Here is a 19,540-nt window from a genome sequence, read left to right on the forward strand (position 1 = left end):
CTTTCTAACATTATACTCCCCCCCTCTCTCATAGTTTCCCTCTTTCTATCTCTATTTCTCTATCTCTGTCTCCTTCTCTCTCCATCCTTCCATTTCTCCCTCTCTCTCTCTATCTATATATCATTATCGCCACCTTTGTATTTGCCTCTTATTCATTCCTTCTCTCTTGTACAATCTCTCTCTCTCTCTCTCTCTCTCTCTATTTATCTCTTTGTATACGTATATATATATATATATCTCTCTCTCTCTCTATTTATCTCTTTGTATACATATACCTAGTTCTCTATATTTTTCCATCTCTCTCTCTCTCTCTCTCTCTCTCTCTCTCTCTCTCTCTCTCTCTCTCTCCTTATATACATTTATCCCTCTATGTCACTATCTATATATATCTCTCTATCTATCCCTCTCTATCCCCATATCTTTCTATTTTTATTTCTCTATCTTTTTTTCCCCTCTTCCTCTCTCACTCTATCTTTCTCTCTCCCCTTTATCTCAAGACATGTCTCCCTATATTCATCAATCTATATCCTTCTTTCTCTCTCTCTCCTTCTCCCTCTTTTTAGACCTCTATATTTATATCTATTTTCATCTTTATATCTATCGAGCTCCATATTTCTTCTTCCATCTATCCCTTTATCTCTATCTAGTCATCTCTCTTTCTCTCTCTACCACTATATCTCTCCCTCTCTTTATATAGCACTTCCTATCTCTATCTCTATCTTTCTATCTCTCCCTCTCTCTTCCTCTATTTATATTTTTCTTCCATCTCTATCTATTCCTCTCCCCTCTTTCTCCATCTCTATTTCCAATTCTATCTATATTTCTATCTTCTTCTCTATATCTATCTCTTTACTCATAGATCTCTCCCACTCTTGCCCCATCTATTTCTCCCTCTTTCCAGATTTATCTCTATTGCTCTCTCCCTCTCACCCTATTGCAAACATATCATGAGACTATTGGTAATGAAACTTGATCATCTTCTTGATCCAAATATTTCATTTCAGTTATGATTGGATCCTCTATGTGGATGCATAGTTGACTAGAAGCTATCACTTCTCCAATGAGACCTTTGCTGCACAAGCAAAATCATGGCCTACTAATTGACCTTATGTACAACACATATTTATGAAAAAAATAGACCAATTTTTTCACTAATTGACCTTCCACACCTCTTTGACATACCCATACAAACCAAAATGCAATTGCTAGTTAAGATCATATACCAATTTAAATGAAACATTATTAAAAAAATGCTAAAACTATCAAAACAAATCATTGGTTTTATATAACTTTATTGTTTTTCTTTTTCTAAATGAAAAAAGAGTCTATTTTTATCCTTATTTTAATACCATAGATGCCCCCACCTTTACAAAATTCCAAACTGATCTCTATCATTAACATCAAACACCTTATCTAACATTGATAGAAACACATCTAATCTATCTACCATTCAATTGATGGCCAATATATATTAATTTAGATAATTAAAATCATCAAAACAAATCTGATTGACATTGCCTTTCTTTTTCCAGATAAAGAAAGAGTTATATACATTATCTAACATTGATAGAAATACATCTACTCTATCTACCATTCAATTAGTGGCTGATATATATTAACTTTGATAATTAAAATCATCAAACAAATCTGATTGACATTACCTTTTTTTCTCAAATAAAAAAAGAGTTATATATTAATTTAGATAAATAAAACTATCAAAACAAATCTGACTGATGTTGCCTTTCTTTTTCCAAGATAAAGAAGAGTTTGTTTTTATACATATCAAAAACAAATCTGACTGGTATTGCCTTTCTTTACATAGTCCTAAACACATTAAACACATTAGCTAACCTTCCTCGTAAACACAGCTATCTATCTACCATTCGTCGATAAAAACCTCTAACAAGATCTAACATTCGTCAGATAGTGCCAAAGCATCTGAATATCAAATATCATAGGTGAATTGAACATATTTATTTCTCCTTGACCATCTGAAAATCAAAAATCATAAATTAAGGCTAAGATGAGTGCGTGAGAATATCATAGTGCATTGAACAATGCAAGAAGAGGATCACGATTCCAATATATAATAACGAGGAATGAAATGAGTAGTTTCAAAGACCAGAAGTCCAGTAATTTTGCATGAGAAAAATGATTCTCCACAGCCCACAAAAACATAAATTAATGGTAACACCCAGTCCCACAGTCAAATAAATTAATGATGCCTGCTTAGAATTCCAAAAAAAGGGACAATGGTTTGTCTGCAATGGTTTGTCTTAATGGAATCCACAGTGAATTATTTCAAGTATATGAACGCCAACTTCTGTGATGTTATACTTGCAAAGGCATCTTCTGCAAGAATGTTTTCTAACAAATGCACTCGAGAAGCATTTTTATGCATTGTTGTTTACTTTTTGTTAGTGGGTTCACTTCAGGTGGCTGAACAAGCACCAGAAGATGCATGGGTCGAGTCCTTCCCTGGCTACATTGGAAGCCAGCCTTACAGCATATATACCGGGTGTGTATCCATCCTTATACTGTTCTAAGTATATTGTCAATGTATATATGAATATATCAACATAGTCATATGAATAGTTCAAGTCTGTACCTAGTCAGTTCATAGATGGATAGTTCAGAGAAGTTATATGGACAGTTCAAGTTATATGTTACATTTATGTACGTAATTGAGAGTATATATATATATATATATATATATAGATGGGACAGTTTCATGAGGTACATATTAAAATGATATATTTTCTGTTCAAAGCATATATATAGGCAGTTCCAAGTACATGTGGATAGTTCAGAGAGTATTTTCAAGGCATCTATGGATGATCCTCTAAATATTATTGGACTGTATATTTTCATCGTGTATATGAAAAATTCAGGAAATATATTGAATCTTTATATATATGTATATAGGTAGCCCCAAGTATACGTGGATAGTTCAGAGAGTATTTTCAATGCATGTATGGATTATCCTATCTAAATTCAATGGATATGGATATGAATTCAGTTCAAAGTGTATATAGGTAGCCCCAAGTATACGTGGATAGTTCAGAGAGTATTTTTCAATGCATGTATGGATTCTAAATTCAATGTATATGGACAGTTCAAAGTATATATATATATATATATATATATATATATATATATATATATATATATATATATATATATATATATATATATATATATATATATATATATATATATATATATATATATATATATATATATATATATATATATATAAGAATTCAAGTATGCGTGGATTATCCAGAGAGTACTTTCAATGCATATATATGGATAATCTTGTGGAAATTCAACGTATATGGTTTATTCAAAGTGTATATGAATAATTCAGAAAATACATTTAATTTATATATGAACGGCACAAAGTATTGATTTATACTTAATTTATACAATTATATTCAATTCATATATGGATAGTTAAGAACATATATATGTGTGTAGTTCAGAACATGTTCAATGCATATATGGCTAGCTGAGAACGTAAGTTGGGTTATAAATGGCCAGCTTAACGTATAGTCAATGCATTTATGATGTTTTGTGTTGACTGTACCTCTTGATTAGCAGAGATCAAAGCTACCATAGATGATGGTGTGTGGTGAGCAGTGTGTTAACTACACATTTTCTTTCATCAGAATTTGTTTTATCTTCTCATGGAGATCTATGGCATGAACTTGAAGAGTAAACTCCTTATTGTGAATAGTAGAGGTTACAACTTCTCACATGCAATTTCCAAAGCTACTATGGATCCATTCCCTTATATCACTCACACTTCCCATTTCTGCAGGCTGCAACACTCATGGTTATTGATCTCAAAACACTTGATTGTAAGCTTTCTACATAAATTGATTGATTAGATTCTTGCTCACCAGCTCTCAAAGAGAAAAGAAGTCCCCAAAGTATATATTCTTATGCACCAGCCCTGTAAGGCTAAATCAACCCAAAAAGCAATGTCTACTAAAACTGGCCAAAAATTTAAAAACAATATTATAAGCATCCCAAAAAGCTGTGTCTACTCAGATTGAGGAAAGAATAAAGGTAAACTCCTGCTAACCATGTTCTTAGTGACATGTGAAAAGTTGGAGACTGATATGAGCCATAAGTTCTTAGATCATTATTATTGTTCAGAATCCAACTAATCTCTTAACCATAGAACTTGATTACTAAAATTATTCAGTCAAAGGAGCTTCGCAATTTAGGAGTACTCATAGAACTTGAAATATTATATTCGCCACTCGAAGATGAAAAATCTAACAGACAAAGTTTATCATTTCCTATATGGATTTTATAGATCCTTCGAAATTGAATCAAGACATTTTTCAATCTAGCGATGGAAAATTTTGTAATATCAGATTTGTAATTTTCTTGTCATGAAATTATGGGAGAGGATCCTTGGATGGGTTTGCACAAGAGTTGGAAAAACTGATTATATAAATTACAATCCTCTAGGAGAAAAACTTAGATAATTAACACTTCAAGGCTCATTGTCAATTACTCATATGAGATCATTCTGACAATAAAAAACGTAGAGATAGCAGTCAATTTAACATTCAACATTCAATTCAACTTTTTCGATCATATCAAAATGCACAAACCAACTCCATTGTCTTCCACTGCAAAGTTCATCTTTGAGCTTTTGATTCCTACTTGAACTAGCTCTAATCTCCTTGATTTTGTGTTTATTTTTGGACTATCCTGTAATCACTTTTTCACATCACATAGTTTACCAACATATCCAAGCATATCATCTAGGGAGCTTTCTATTGTAATCAAGACAAGAAAATATAGTCAACTTTCATTCTCATAGTAGATTGGTACAAGCTTTCTGTTGTAATCAAGACAAGAAAATATAGTCAACTTACATTCTCATAGTAAATATCTCTAGTACAAGGTCGAAAAGTTTTGAAGAGTGAGTGATTTATTGTGTTTGTTATTTCCATTTTTGGTTTCCATCACTAGAGCTACCTCCTCCATTCAATTTTTTAAATATAAAATGGTGGACGCCATGGTTTGAAAATGAGTTACATTGAATATATTTGAAGTTGCAAACTATTCCGGCCGCTCCATGTTTGGAGTAATTACCAGTCAACATTATTGAAGGTAGACACTTTGATGAAGGAGGTAGGGGGAGAATATGGAGAAATTCGTTTGTTTTGTGAGAAGTGGGTGTCTCCCAATAGTCTAGCCCTATCTGAAAAAGGTATAAGGAGAGGTGTAAACCATAAAAAAGCAGCGATTCATCAATAATTTTAAAAATTCAGCGAGCCTTTATTCAAGATATATAACAGAAGATCCGACATGGAAAAGAACTTGAAAACAGTTTAATTTGGTGCGTCTTGGTCCCTTAGAGTACTGGGTCTCGTGAACATCATTAAAATTTCTTCATTCATTTGTTAATCCATTCGCTCATTAGATAACAAGTTTAACAACAAATAATAGAATCACAACACTCTAAGAAGGGAGTCCATGAATATTCAAGGGAATCGTGGGCCTTCAAGGATAGCCTCCTACCTCTAGCCTTTAAACTTTTCATTGTCAAAATGGAGAAAGTTCCACTTATTTCCAACTTTGCAAGTTCTTATTGTTAATTTTAACACTTTCAGATTAACTAAAACTCAGAAAATCAGAATTTGTTTAGTGATTAGATTAATTAGATTAGAGATTTATAGTTTCAGATTTAAGCATAGTAAAGAAATAGAAAGAAATAAAGACAAGGCATAGTTACTCTGGGAAAACCTCCTAGGAGGAAAAACCCAGCCAGAAAAGATCCTCAGATCTGATTATGGATTATAGTTATGCAATCATTACAACACTTATCTCATGTATTTGTAGGTTCAGATGTTGTTGTCACAAGAGGTATGACAGATTGAGATGGCTGCCTTCAACATTCACTTCCTGTCATTTGAGAGACGGATGCTGCTGCTCCAGTAACCTAGGTTGCAGACCTTCAAGGAATTCGTTGTGCAGACCTTCAAGGAATTCGCTGGGTATAACCTAGATTGCAGACCTTCAAGGAATTCGCTGACTCCTCATGATGGATTTCGCAGCTCCTAATGGCAGATGTAGATTGCTATAAGTGCAAATGTCATGTGTCTCCTTGAAGTTTGCATTTAGGTAGGCATGTAGGTTTCACATGAATGAATTAGCTGACTGAATTGAATGAATAACAATGAGTTCTTACCTTTACTTATATGAGGAGCGAAACCTTAGTTAGGTCGGCTTTCTTTATAATTAACCTTAATTATATTTTCCTTAAATGCCTTATGAATAGGGTTGGCCCTATTTATCCACACGTTGAGTGATTAAGTTTGTGAGGCGAGGTCTTAAGGTTGTCGTGAGGTATAGGGCTCTGCCCTACACGTTTGAGGAAGGGGCCAACCCTTTTGGGTGGATTCCAATGTTGCCCAAGGCAATTGGAATCCACCATTCCCTAATTAATATCAACACTCCCTCTTAATTAGGGAGGAGAAACATAACTATAATCTTCCATCTTGCACACATGCAAAGAATGGAATTACATAACATAATCTTCCAGCTCGCACACAAGCATAGACTAGATCCACCTTACATTGCCCGTAGAGGGTGGAGAGGATCTTTTCTACCATCTTACATTGCCCGTAGAGGATGGTCAACAATTACATTTCTCGCTGAGAAGATTACAATACCATCTTACATTGCCCGCAAAGGATGGTTAACAATTACACTTCTCCCTGAGAAGATTATAATACCATCTTACATTGCCCGCAGAAGATGGTTAATAATTACACTTCTCCCTGAGAAGATTGCAATACCATCTTACATTGCCCACAGAGGATGGTTAATAATTACACTTCTCCCTAAGAAGATTACAATACCACCTTACATTGCCCGTAGAGGGTGGTTTGATACAACACAATGTATCACTGAGATTGAGACTCCCTCTAAATTAGGGTTTCATTTTCCACAATACCAAGTCTGTCCTTGAAGTACACAAACTTCACTTTGGATAGAGGCTTGGTAAGAATATCTGCAACCTGCTCATCAATGCTGGCGTACTTCAGCTGAATAGCACCTCTTTGCACCATATCCCGAATGAAATGATAATGAGTTTACACATGTTTTTACCTATCATGAAACACTGGATTGATGGACATTTTGATACAACTCACTGCTTCTCTAAAAGCTACACTTGCTGCAATATACTCAGCTTCAGCAGTACTCAATGCCACTGAGGATTGTTTTCTGCAAGCCCAAGAGATCATTGCGGATCCCAAGTTGAAACAAATATCGAAGGTGCTTTTCCTATCTTTGACGCTTCCAGGCCAGTCCGCATCTGAATAACCTTCCAAGGTTATCGAAGTGTTAAGTGGATACTTCAGCCCAAAACCAACTGTGCCTCGCAAGTACCTTAGGATGTGCTTGGCTGCAACAAGATGAACATGTTTAGGCATGCTCATAAATTGGATAAGAGCATTCACATATGTCTGGTCTAGGGTTAACTAGATACATCAGTGATCCAATCAACTGCCGGTACTCTGATGGATCTGCAAAATCAGAGTTAGCTGCAGAAACAATTAACTTCTTTAAGTTAGATTCCATAGGAGTAGACATAGGTTTACAATCCATTATTCTAAATCTTTTCAAAATGTCAATAGTGTACTTTCGTTGACTTAGAAAGATTTCGTTAGATCATTGCCATACTTCTAGACCTAGAAAATAATGCATTAGACCTAAGTCTTTCATTTCAATTTCTGAAGCTAGTTCTTTCTTGCATCTAATGATAAGTTCATCTTTACCAGTAAGAAATAAGTCATCCACATATAGAACTAGAATTAGCATTTCGTCATTGGCTAACTTAAAGTATATGTTAGAGTCAGCATCATTTTTGCAAAAACCTAGACTTAACAAGTATTTATCAATTCTTTCATACCAAGCACGAGGAGCTTGTTTAAGGCCATACAGAGCTTTCTTCAACCTGCACACATGAGTTAATCTATCCTGAATCTCATAACCCTCAGGTTGCTCAATATAGACCTCTTCCTCAATGACACCATTAAGGAAGGCAGTCTTAACATCCATCTGATGTAGTTTCCAACCTCTAGCAGCAACAATGGCTATTATCGTTCTAATAGAAGTATATCTAGCAACAGGAGCAAAAGTTTCTTCATAGTCTATGCCTTCCTTTTGAGAACAACCACGAGCTACAAATCTAGCCTTATATTTTTCAATATTATGTTTAATTTTAAATAACCATTTAGAGGAAACAACAGATTTACCTTTGGGTCTGGGCACAAGATCCCAAACATCATTCTTGATGATTGACTGATACTCTTCATCCATAGCAAGCTTCCAGACATGATGATTCAAGGCTTCTTCAACATTGCAAGGTTTAGTTTCAATGAGATTGCACATCAATGCAACGTAGTTGGAGAATACTTGAGGTCCCTTAGTTTCATGGAAGGTGCCACTAGGAGCAGCAAACCTTTCGGCTTCTTGAATGGTGTTTCTTACCCAAAGAGGCCTCTTTTTGGTAACGACAATGTCACTAGGAATATCAGTAGGATTCATGGGCTCTGGTGGATCATTATGTTCTTCTTGAGGTGGAGGTTCAACCAGCTCCCTCTGAATCTCAGGGTTAGTATCAACATTCATATCTTGATTGTCATTAGCTTCATCAATAACACAAGAACCTTTTGATTTCTTAAAAGCAATGTCTTCTTCAAATGTAACATCCCTACTTACCTTAACATACCTTTGACCCAGGATGTATATCCTGAATGCCTTGGAGGATTCACTGTAGCCGACTAGCATGCCTTTTTTTCCAGAGGGTTCCAACTTGGATCGCTTTTCCTTGGGCACATGAACATAAACAAGACTTCCAAAAATTCTGAGGTGACTGATATCTGGTTTGGATCCTGTGAAGGCTTCTTTAGGGGTCACGTTCTTTAGAACACGACGAGGAAATCTATTCTAGATATACACTGTTGTTCTAGAAGCCTCAGCCCATAGGAAGGTCTGCAAATCTTGATCGTGAATCATAGCCTTTGCAGCCTCAACAATAGTCCTCTTCTTTCTTTCAGCAACTCCATTTTGTTGAGGATTGTATGGAACACAAAAATAATTAAAGCTACTGGAGGTGTACTCACCTCCATTGTCAGATCTTAGACATTTAATTCTTTTACCAGAGGAGTTTTCAGTTAATGCCTTAAACTTTTTAAATTTACTTAAAACTTCATCAGATTCTTTAGATTTCAAGAAGTAGATCCAAGTTTTCCTAGAGAAATCATCTATGAAGATTACGTAATAAAGAAATCCACTAGGAGATGCTATAGACATAGGAGCACATAAATCAGAGTGAACAAGTTCTAGTTTGTCTTTAGCTCTATTTTCACTTTTATGAAAATGACTTTTAACATTTTTACCTATAGCACAACCTTTGCAAGTATTATCATGAATTTGACTGAGTTTGGGCATACCTTTGATTAACTTTTCAAGAAAGGGAAGAGCTTGATAATGCAAGTGTCCAAGTCTTCTATGCCATAGCTCACAGGATTTAGGAGCCTCATTAATGAGGGCTTGAATAAGGTTAGTAGAGAGCTTATAAAGACTATCATATCTATGACCGATTATACAAGCAGATTTAAAATTAGATTTCTTAGGCCAAGCAAGAACTTTTCCCTCAGAAAATGCAATTTGATAACCTTTATCTTCTAGAGTAGAAATGGAAGTTAGGTTTCTTTTAATTCCAAAAAGCAAGATATCACTAAGGTGCAGAGAAATACCAGAGTCTAAATTTAAAGAAGTAGAGCCAAAACCTTTTACCAAATAACGAGTGTCATCACCAATTACCACGTGAAGGCTGGTATCCTTTTCTACTAAGTCTGAAAGATGATCACAATAGCATGTGATGTGTCTGGAAGCACCACTGTCAATCAACCATGTATTACTATCTGTAGGAATACTGCTAGACAGAGCGGAGATGAATAAGAAGTCATCATTTTGTTCTAAGACTTCATTTAGGTTGGCTTCTCTTTGGGTAGGGTTATTCTGACATTCTTTAGCATAGTGACCAAATTTGTCACATCTAAAGCATCGGACATGCGAGGTATCTCTTGGTTTCTTCCAAGGTTCGTGGGAACTAAATGGTCTGCATTCCCTATTTCGTTTTGGATAAGGCTTCTTCCAATTTCCCCCTTTCTTACATTGGGTTGCAAGCATGTGTTGATCATCTACATGGGGACTTTTGGTTTTCCCTCTTGTGACGAGGCGAGACTCTTCTTGGATGCAATCATTCTTAAGGCGATCAAGGGTAGGTAACTCAGTTCTGCCACTTATGGTTTGGATAAATGACTCCCATGAGTGAGGTAGGCCATTTAGGGCAATCATGACAAGGTCTTTGTCTTTCATGTTATGACCAATTAAACCTAGCTGATTCTTTTGTTTTGAAATTCTCATAAAGTAGGAAATAACAGAATCTTCTTTTGCCATTTTGATATTAAGTAGTTGTTGTCTTGAAGTAATTGCCCTACTGAGATTGTTAACTTCATATGTACCTTGTAGATGGCAGAACATTTCCCTTGCAGTAGTAAATGAAGCAATAGAGGTGACTAGGTGGTCTTTGACTGAATCAATGAGAATCTTCCTGGCCTTGACAACATCCTTTTGAATTGTTTTAACTCAGCTACATCCATAGGTTTAGTTAGCTCTTTCTCTTCTATGAATTGAAGAAGATCTTCTTCCTCTAGAGCCAGCTTGATTCGAACCTGACTTGCAAATGCGACAACAATCTGGAAATAAAAGAGTACTAAATTCTAAAGTCTGAAAGTTGATCTAGCCTATAGCTCTGATACCATGTTAATTTTGACACTTTTAGATTAACTAAAACTCAAAAAATCAGAATTTGTTTACTGATTAGATTTAATTAGATTAGAGATTTATAGTTTCAGATTTAAGCACAGTGACAGATTGAGATGGCTGCCTTCAACATTCGCTTGCTGTCATATGAGAGATGGATGTTGCTGCTCCAGTAACCTAGGATGAAGACCTTCAAGGAATTCGCTGGATATAACCTAGATTGCAGACCTTCAAGGAATTCGCTGACTCCTCATGATGGATTTCACACCTCCTAATGGCAGATGTAGATTGCTATAAGTGCAGATGTCATGTGTCTCCCTGAAGTTCGCATTTAGGTAGGCATGTAGGTTTCACATGAATGAATTAGTTGACTGAATTGAATGAATAACAATGAATTAGCTAACTTGTTAAACATCAAATTGTAATTTCATCTTTAGTTGAAACAAAACCCATAAGTAGAGGAGATTTTAAACAGCTAAACCGTAGCTATTTTAGATTTCCAAAATGCCAAATAACAAACAAGGTCTATTTACATTCAGCCTAAAAGAATAGTAGATGTTTCAATCAAGTTGGGCATTTGAATGTGTGGCTATTTAAGCTCTTCCAAAGAAAATTTAATGTGAGACAATTCAATATTTTATAATTAGATTTCATTTAACCAAAAGGAAGATATTTCTATTCAAAATGAAGATTAAGCCCATTCCTATGGATGGATTATAAAGAACATCAAACAGTAAGAGAATTGCCTACAAGTCTGATGACAATTTGTTTGAAGACAAAAGGGAAGCAAAGTGCTAATATCTGCAGTAAACTGTCTATTAGTGCCTTCATGTTCACGTCCTGCCATGTATGGATTACTTTTCCTTGGATAATTACATAGCATAAACCAATAGATTGCGAGAAAACCCATTTTCTGAGTGGTTGATCCATAAATTTGAGGGTTTTTTCATGTCCAAAAAGTTCTATTAAAATCCAAACTAATTAAAAAAAATCAACAACTAAAAAGTTCATGAAACTACATTGAAAAAACAATTTTTGGTTGTTGGAGTTTCATATTCCACTGAGCTGAAAGCTGAATTTTGTGTCTCTGTCATGTGCAAGGAATGGGCCTTGACTATTTGGTAGTTACAACATGTATATATCATATATTCTTATGACTGTTGCATTTACAAAAGAGACCACAGATTAATGAACAATAAGAATAAAAATTACAGTCTTATTATTTGGAAAGGGATAGGTCTCTTCACAAGGATGATCTCTATTTTCTTTGCTTGCTTGGCATAGACCCAAGTGACAATCAGTTGTTCCAGCATAGTAATAAATAGATACCCTGTGATGTTCCCTACCCAGTATCATGGAATGAATGCAAAAGTCGGTAAACTGAGAGAAAACAATTACCTTTTAATCTAATAATTTTGATAACATACATAAAGATCCTAAAAATTATTAAGAATTCTATAGCATTCACATATTGAATGATTAAGATTTAATTATCAGTTGTGCTGTTCCAGTTTAATGTTATAAGTTTTGTAGTCATGATAGGGTTGCCCATTGCCCATCCAGACCATGCTATGCCCACCGGGTCTTACTAGCATGGTGTGGGTCTTACGTCCCTAATCACACTCAGTTTGGGGTTCAGAATCATGACCAGATCGCCCATCCAGACCATGCTATGCCCACCGGGTCTTACTACATGGTGTGGGTATTAACTTTCTGTTCATACTCTGTTCCTCTGTTAATAATTTATTATATTTGTTCAATGATTTAGCTAAAAATCAATACTTGTATGGCTGTTCATTGATTATTAATTCTACTGTGCCTTTTATCATCATTGCTTATTAATCAGATTACATTAATTGTATTCCCATAATATTATAAGGTAGTTTTTTATCAGACCATAGTTACTTTATTCTTATATCTGCTATGTGTCGGTAATACCAAATAGTACCAAATACCAATTCGTTAAAGATTATTTTGTGCTATTTTGTGATTCTCTGATTATTATTATATACACGTCACTGTAATCTGTATGTTTGCTGTATATTTATTAACAATAATATCCTTTGATTAATCTGCCTATGATCTCTGTCTAACAGTTTATCGTACCAAATTGTACAGACTCTAGTATATTATATTCTTTTTATTTTAATATCACAAATGCCTTTCCATACCAGTCTTATGGCAGAAGTACTTACCTGGAACGATTCCTTCCTTTTTTACCACTTGTCTGGAAGCTATTCCCGTAAATTCCTTCTCTACTCCTTGCCGGTGTAAGAGCCCAACGAAGCCTACATCGTGCAACCATGGCAAGATGAGTCATGACCTATTTGGAGGGGTGCAACATTCTTACCTTATTCCCCGATGTCTTGAAGAGACACGATTCAAGAAAAGAGCCTCGATTCTTATACGAATATGGCACGGTAATTAATATTGCCTCTGAGTGTTGGTATTGGTTGTTTGATATGTTAGGATGGTCTTCTGCTGTCTGTCCAAATCTACTTTCACAATTTATGTCATGGCCCTTGTTGTTTCCCTCTTCGTTCTATTCATCTCTTTGGGTTGTCGCTCCATCTCTGCTGATTTGGAATCTTTGGCTTGAAAGGAATTTAAGAATCTTCAAACATAAATCCTCATCTTTGACAGTCATAATTGGTAAAATTCAAGCTTCCATTAGTGAAGTGGCGCTTGCTTTCATTTATAGAAATTTAGATCATCTCAGGTCCTTTTCTCATTGGGATAATTGGGTCACTTGGCGATGGTCTTTACTTCATTTGATGCCTTCTCATGGGGTTATAACAGATGGAGTATCTTCAACTCTTAAGCTCAAGATGGCTAAATGGAGTCCTCCTCCTTTTCCTTCATTCAAACTTCAGTTTGATGGGGCCTCTAAGGGTAATCCGGGGAGGTCTGGGGTTGGGGTAATTATTTTTGATCACTCCTCAAAGATCATCAAAGCAGTGGGTAAATATATTGGTCATGCCACTAATAATGTGGCTGAGTTTCAGGCCTTATCCTCTGGACTTGATCTTGCTCGTTCTTTAAACATTAAGGACATTGTTATTGAAGGTGATTCAATGCTGGTATTTCAGGCGGTTGCTAGAAAAAAGTGTCTCTCTTGGCACTTGCAGTATTTTTTAGAGCACATTCTCCTTCAACTAAATGGATTTTCCACTTTCTCTATTTCTCACTGTTTTAGAGAAATTAATGCTTTTGCGGATTTTCTTGCAAACAAGGCTGTTGTTGAGGGTACTAATCATATAGAACTTGCCCCTTCGGATTTTCCTATCTCTTGCATGAAACTTCTCTCTTAATAGACCTTTCATTCAGAAACTTCCTTCATTCCCTGTTCTTGGTGTGGTTGTCCTTTTCTCTGTTATATTCCGGATGAGGGACAGGTTATTTGGTGGTGCAGATGGCTCCTTATCTTCTTGTTGTTGTTATGGCTTTTGCTTTGGATTCTTTTATGGATAGGCCTCTCCCTAATTCTTGAGGGTTTTTTCCATCCTTCTCTGCTTATTATATGGATGGGCATATGTTTGCTAACTATTCTTGTGTTGTCAAGACTGCTTTTACTTGGTTCCCTTCTGGCTGTGGGTTTGTTCTTTGCAGGGCCATGGAGTCATGCGATGCATAGACAGTTTGGTCCCTTTTGGGTGATGACACTGTTTTTGTGGACATGGTGGTCTCATTTTGGGGTGCCATCTTCTTCACTGATTCCTATAAGCTTTTTCCAAGCTTCCTTTATATCTAATGTGATTGATATTGTAATCAGGGGTTGTATCTGGATTGCCTATGGGCTTTTGTAATGGGTAAATAGGCTTTTGTTTTTTGAGCAATACTGAAGGGTTTTCTTACTGGTTCTTTCCCTTCAGTGCTTGTTGAACCAGGCACCATGTAAAAAAAAATATAAAGATTTAATATATTTTCAGTGGTTCATCCACTTTTATCAAAAAAATAAAATAAAAATATTAGTAACAAAATAGTTAATATCAATCGTTATATTTGCAATAGAATATCATTATTATTATTTATCATTACACTAATAATCAATAATAACTCACATAAATCAGAGATTAAATAAATATTGTTTTTTTCAACATAACAAATGGGTTTAATACTCAGTGACAGAAATTAAATAAAGATTTGTAGTATAAAATATATTCATGTTTAGTACATTTAATTCTGGGACATGACATACCCTGCAGTACAAACCATGAATGCAAGGGATACACTTTCTCTTCCAAATCTTTGAACATTTCTGTAGAATCACTCAAGAAATGCATTAAGGTCATCATCAAGAATACGTCTCCTGTGAATTGAGAGCCCATCAAAAGAAACTGGGAGATAACCCTCCAGTGAAGGTAATAACAAAAATGAAGAAGAGAAACCCGATTTTCATGAGAATCAATTGAATGACATCCTCCTCCATGAGCTGCAATCATGGAATTAGTGAGCCCACAAGTATAATAACAGTTACAAAGAACACTTGCAAAAACTTGAATGCTGCATATTTTGATAAATGCAAAAGTTTCTAAAGTTAACAAAGAAAGTTAAGTATAGAATGGCCTATTGGCCAAATATTTTTTTTTCAAATTGTTCCTATCCCTAAGACTCCAAGTACCTGTTTCCATCTCCCATACAAGTATAAGTTAACCAGTGAATTAGGGATGCTTCCTGTAGACGTATAAAAATGACCATATTCCTAAATGAATATTTTATGTTCATTTCTCTATTTAATTAAATCCAATTTAATTAAATTATCCACATTCCTTTATTTAATTAAATAAGTTACTCAATTTATTTAAATTAAATTCACTATACCCATTTAATGAATAAATCATTTTATTCAATTAAATCCCCCTATCCACTTTTAATTAAATTCAAATTTAATTAAATAGTTATCCTAAATTGAATAAATCATATTTATTTAATTTCTCCAAATTGCAACCAAATTGAATAAAATCATTTAATTCAATTAAATCCTATTATCCCTCCATCCACTTGCAAAATCCCAAACCCCTTCCTAATCCCTTCTAGAATCTTCTAAACACTTCTAATTAACCTAACCCTCCTCTAAATTTTGTCACATCCCTAAGCAAAGGGAAGTCACTTCTCAAAAACCTTAAAGTCTTTGATAACCATTGAAGGTTTTCAACCTTCAACCACTAAAACCCTTAAAGTCTTTGAAAACCATTAAAGGCTTCCAATCTTCAACCACTTAATCCCCAAAGTCTCCAATAACCATTAATGGTTAATTCAAACCTTCCCACATGGTTAAAACATTTGTTTTGACTCAACTTCTATCCAACCCAAGGGTCTCATCAGGCCATTAATGCTTTGACCATGATTATCTCTTAATCATTTGCACAAAGGTTTATCCTTGGATTAACTCTTAATCCAGTGGGTAAGCCTAACTTAGACTTGACCCTTAGCCTTTAGATAACCATGAGGTCTTCTCAGGCCTTTAATACCTCCAACCTCTTTTCTCAACCCAATCCTATGTTGACACTTGTCACCATTTTATTGGTGTCAATTGTGCACATGGATTCCCAACTTTCAAACTTGGCCCTTGATTAAACCTTTCAATCTTGACCATCCATTGCCCTGTTTGTGCTATAAATAGAGCCCTCATTCCTCCATTCTTATCAATCATCTTTCAAATTTGAAGCATTATACTTATGCTCAAATTCTTTCAAGCTTTCATATCATCTTTATGCTCCTCATTTAGCCTCTTTTAGATTAGGAATTAGACTAAATATGCATGTTTAGAATAATTTCTTTATCATTTTAGCTCAATTATAGACTAAATATAGTATGCTAGGATAGTATTCATACTAACCCTGTCATCTTATCATTTAGTTTATTGCATTTTAGCATCATACATAGCTTAACATCTATTTCATACTAAAATCAATCAAAAGCATCTCTCGTTCTCATATTTGCCATCCCTAAACCATTTTGCTCAGTGATCTGAGAGCAAAAACATTGGTTTGAGGGACATTGTGAGATAGAGAACCATGGGACCCTCCTTGGGAAGCTGAGTAACACTACGTTACTCCATAGTTTGCATCAAGAAGTCCTGTGCGTGTGTGTGTGGACTAGTATTTTACAATATTTTCACATATTGAGTTTTATCAACCCACTTTTCCCGCATACATTTCTGGCGCCCACCGTGGGGCCCGATCCCAAATAACAAATCGGTTTTTCAAATTGATCACTTTTGCAGGTCCGCGGGAAATAGGAATCAGCGCGTCAAAAACATACATTAGCGCATCCGCTTAACAATCTAGCGCTTCTAGTCTACTGTTTAGCGCGTGGGCTCTCTGTTTTAGCGCGTGAAGACCTTTTCTTAGCACATGATGTTGTTTAACAATTTGTCCTGTAGGTCTCGACGCGGGCATAACACAGAGTAGCGCATCGACCCAACAGATTAGCGCATCCGATCCCCATTTTAGTGCCTGTAATACATAATCCAGCGCTTAAAATCCAAACAGTAGCGCATCAGATTTAAAATTTTCCTACACAATTGACCGCGGGAAAAGAAAAACACAGAATAGCTCTTCCAACACCCAGAGCAGCGCATCCCAGTAACAGAATAGCGCAGAGAAACATAAGTATAGCGCATTTGGATTATATTGTAGCGCGTACAGTTTGTTCTATAGCGCATCAAAAACAAAAAACAAAAAAAAAAAATTATTGTAACCAAATTGAAATTTTAGACTTGTAGAAGTCCTCCGAATCACCTGACATTTTATCTTTTTGGTTGCAGGATTCTAACGGTTTCTTGCAGGTAGAGCGCGGAATTTTATTTTTACAAAAACAAAAAAACGATTTCTTTTGTTGACCTCCAAAACGAAAAATTTGCTTTGTTGACCATTTACATTTTTCTAGATTAGAAAATCTTTCTTTTAAAGATTAAAAAGAACATCATGTTTTTGTGGAGCAACATCTCTACATAGGTTAGCAAATCACTGAATTGGAGGCTTAAAAAGAATCTTTGTTTGCTTTGTCTTGAAAGTGGAAGGTATATGCTCTCCCCTTAACTGGGTGATCAAAAATCCAAACCACTCTTACCGCTTTCAGTTATTTCAAAGTATATACATCCTTTAGCAGGCCTGCCTTCCCGAGGAGTTGCAATCAACTCTTAAAGCCGTTTATGGCCGGTGTGAAGGGAACGACCTAAGTGGGGAATGACTTTGACGCCAAGAATTCCAACCCACTATAATCAAATGTGGAAAGTGACGAAAGTCCTTTTCAACGGTTGTGCGCAGTGATTAGCCTTCCCCCAGTATCCTCGAGATACGTAAAGCCTTTGTTCTAAAGGTTGGGAAGCCTCCTGAGGGAGTTTATCACTGACGGTCGAACGGGAAGCCTGATTACGAACCATAGAATTAGAAACTTTGAGCCGAGTCAGTAACCAAACATTTGTAACATCATAGTGCAAGGGTGGGGAAGAATCCGCCCCCAAGATTACTCACCATATATCTCCCAAGATAACTACTCAATTGTGAAGCAATTCACTTTGGGTTAACTTCTGGCAAAAGGCAAAAAAACGGGCGCCCTCTAGGGGGTGACACGGCTGTTTGAGCTGACGGAGTATCGAGACTAGTGGGCTATGATGTTATTTATGACCCTTGAATAAAGAGTCTTTCTGAAGTGTCTTACTTGTATCCAAACCTGTTAAGACATTGGGGATTTGAACACATCCTCGCAAGAATATACACTTTCTGTTAGATTCAGCAAAATGATTGTACTTTGTGTGCCGTGCTTACATTTGTTATTTCAGAAAATCATCTATCACATTTGAAAATTTCTCAACAAAATTCAAAATCCACAAAACAATTTCCTAAACGGAAAAATCAGGGCAGTCTAGCGCATAAGAACAACATCTTAGCGCGTGGAACACTTCTATTAGCGCATCCAAACATCAAATTAGCGCGTGCAGTTAAAATAGTAGCGTTTCAATCTTGAGGTAAAACAGTATATAATCCTTTAGCGCATCCGAAACACAGTCTAGCACATCGCAGAAACATCTTAGCGCGTAGGTATCCATAATTAGCGCATAAAACAAAATAGTTAGCGCGTGGCAAGCCCAATATAGCGCGTAGATTTTACGAACAAATTCCACAACAATCCTATTTTAGCGCGTGGCAGCAACATCTTAGCGCGTGGCGTAAATAAATTAGCGCATTCACTCAAACAGTTAGCGCTTCGCAGGCCCAGTATAGCGCGTAGCTTTTCCAAACAACTTAACAACAATTTTCAACAGCCTGAATTTTAGCGCGTGAAAGAAACAGCTTAGCGCGTTGAAACCAAAATTTAGCGCATACGGCTGGACAGTTAGCGCTTGTAAGAACCAAGATAGCGCATAAACTTTTCAACTGTTAGACCGTCATTTTTCAAAAAATCAAATTTTAGCGCGTGTCTAGGGGCAGATTAGTGCGTGTGCTGAATATTTTAGCGCATCAAAGAAATTCAGTAGCGCATATAATCTCTGTTCTAGCGCGTGATCAAAAGCCGAAAACAGAGAGTTAAAACTGGAAATTTTTTGAAAATTTCAAAAACATTTTAAAAGACTTTTTCATCAAAAATTCATCTTTTATCAAACCAGAGTGACAAAAACAAACCATTGAAAACTTTTCTCAAGCTAAATTTGTGTCAAACAAAGTTG

General features: G+C 35.7%; 1 protein-coding gene across 1 annotated transcript in view; it reads left to right on the plus strand.

Annotated features, from left to right (window-relative positions):
* Positions 1–1,935: 1,935 nt before the first annotated feature.
* The window catches only part of LOC131050435 (serine carboxypeptidase 1-like), a 47,092-nt gene continuing 29,487 nt past the window's right edge, over positions 1,936–19,540 (plus strand). Inside the window, exon 1 of the mRNA XM_059211520.1 lies at positions 1,936–2,518. Within this exon, the coding sequence (XP_059067503.1) occupies positions 2,458–2,518 (61 nt within the window). The 5' untranslated portion in view covers positions 1,936–2,457. The remainder of the gene's footprint in view (positions 2,519–19,540) is intronic.

This window comes from Cryptomeria japonica, chromosome 1 (assembly GCF_030272615.1).
Source record: "Cryptomeria japonica chromosome 1, Sugi_1.0, whole genome shotgun sequence".
NCBI classification, from domain to species: Eukaryota; Viridiplantae; Streptophyta; class Pinopsida; order Cupressales; family Cupressaceae; genus Cryptomeria; species Cryptomeria japonica.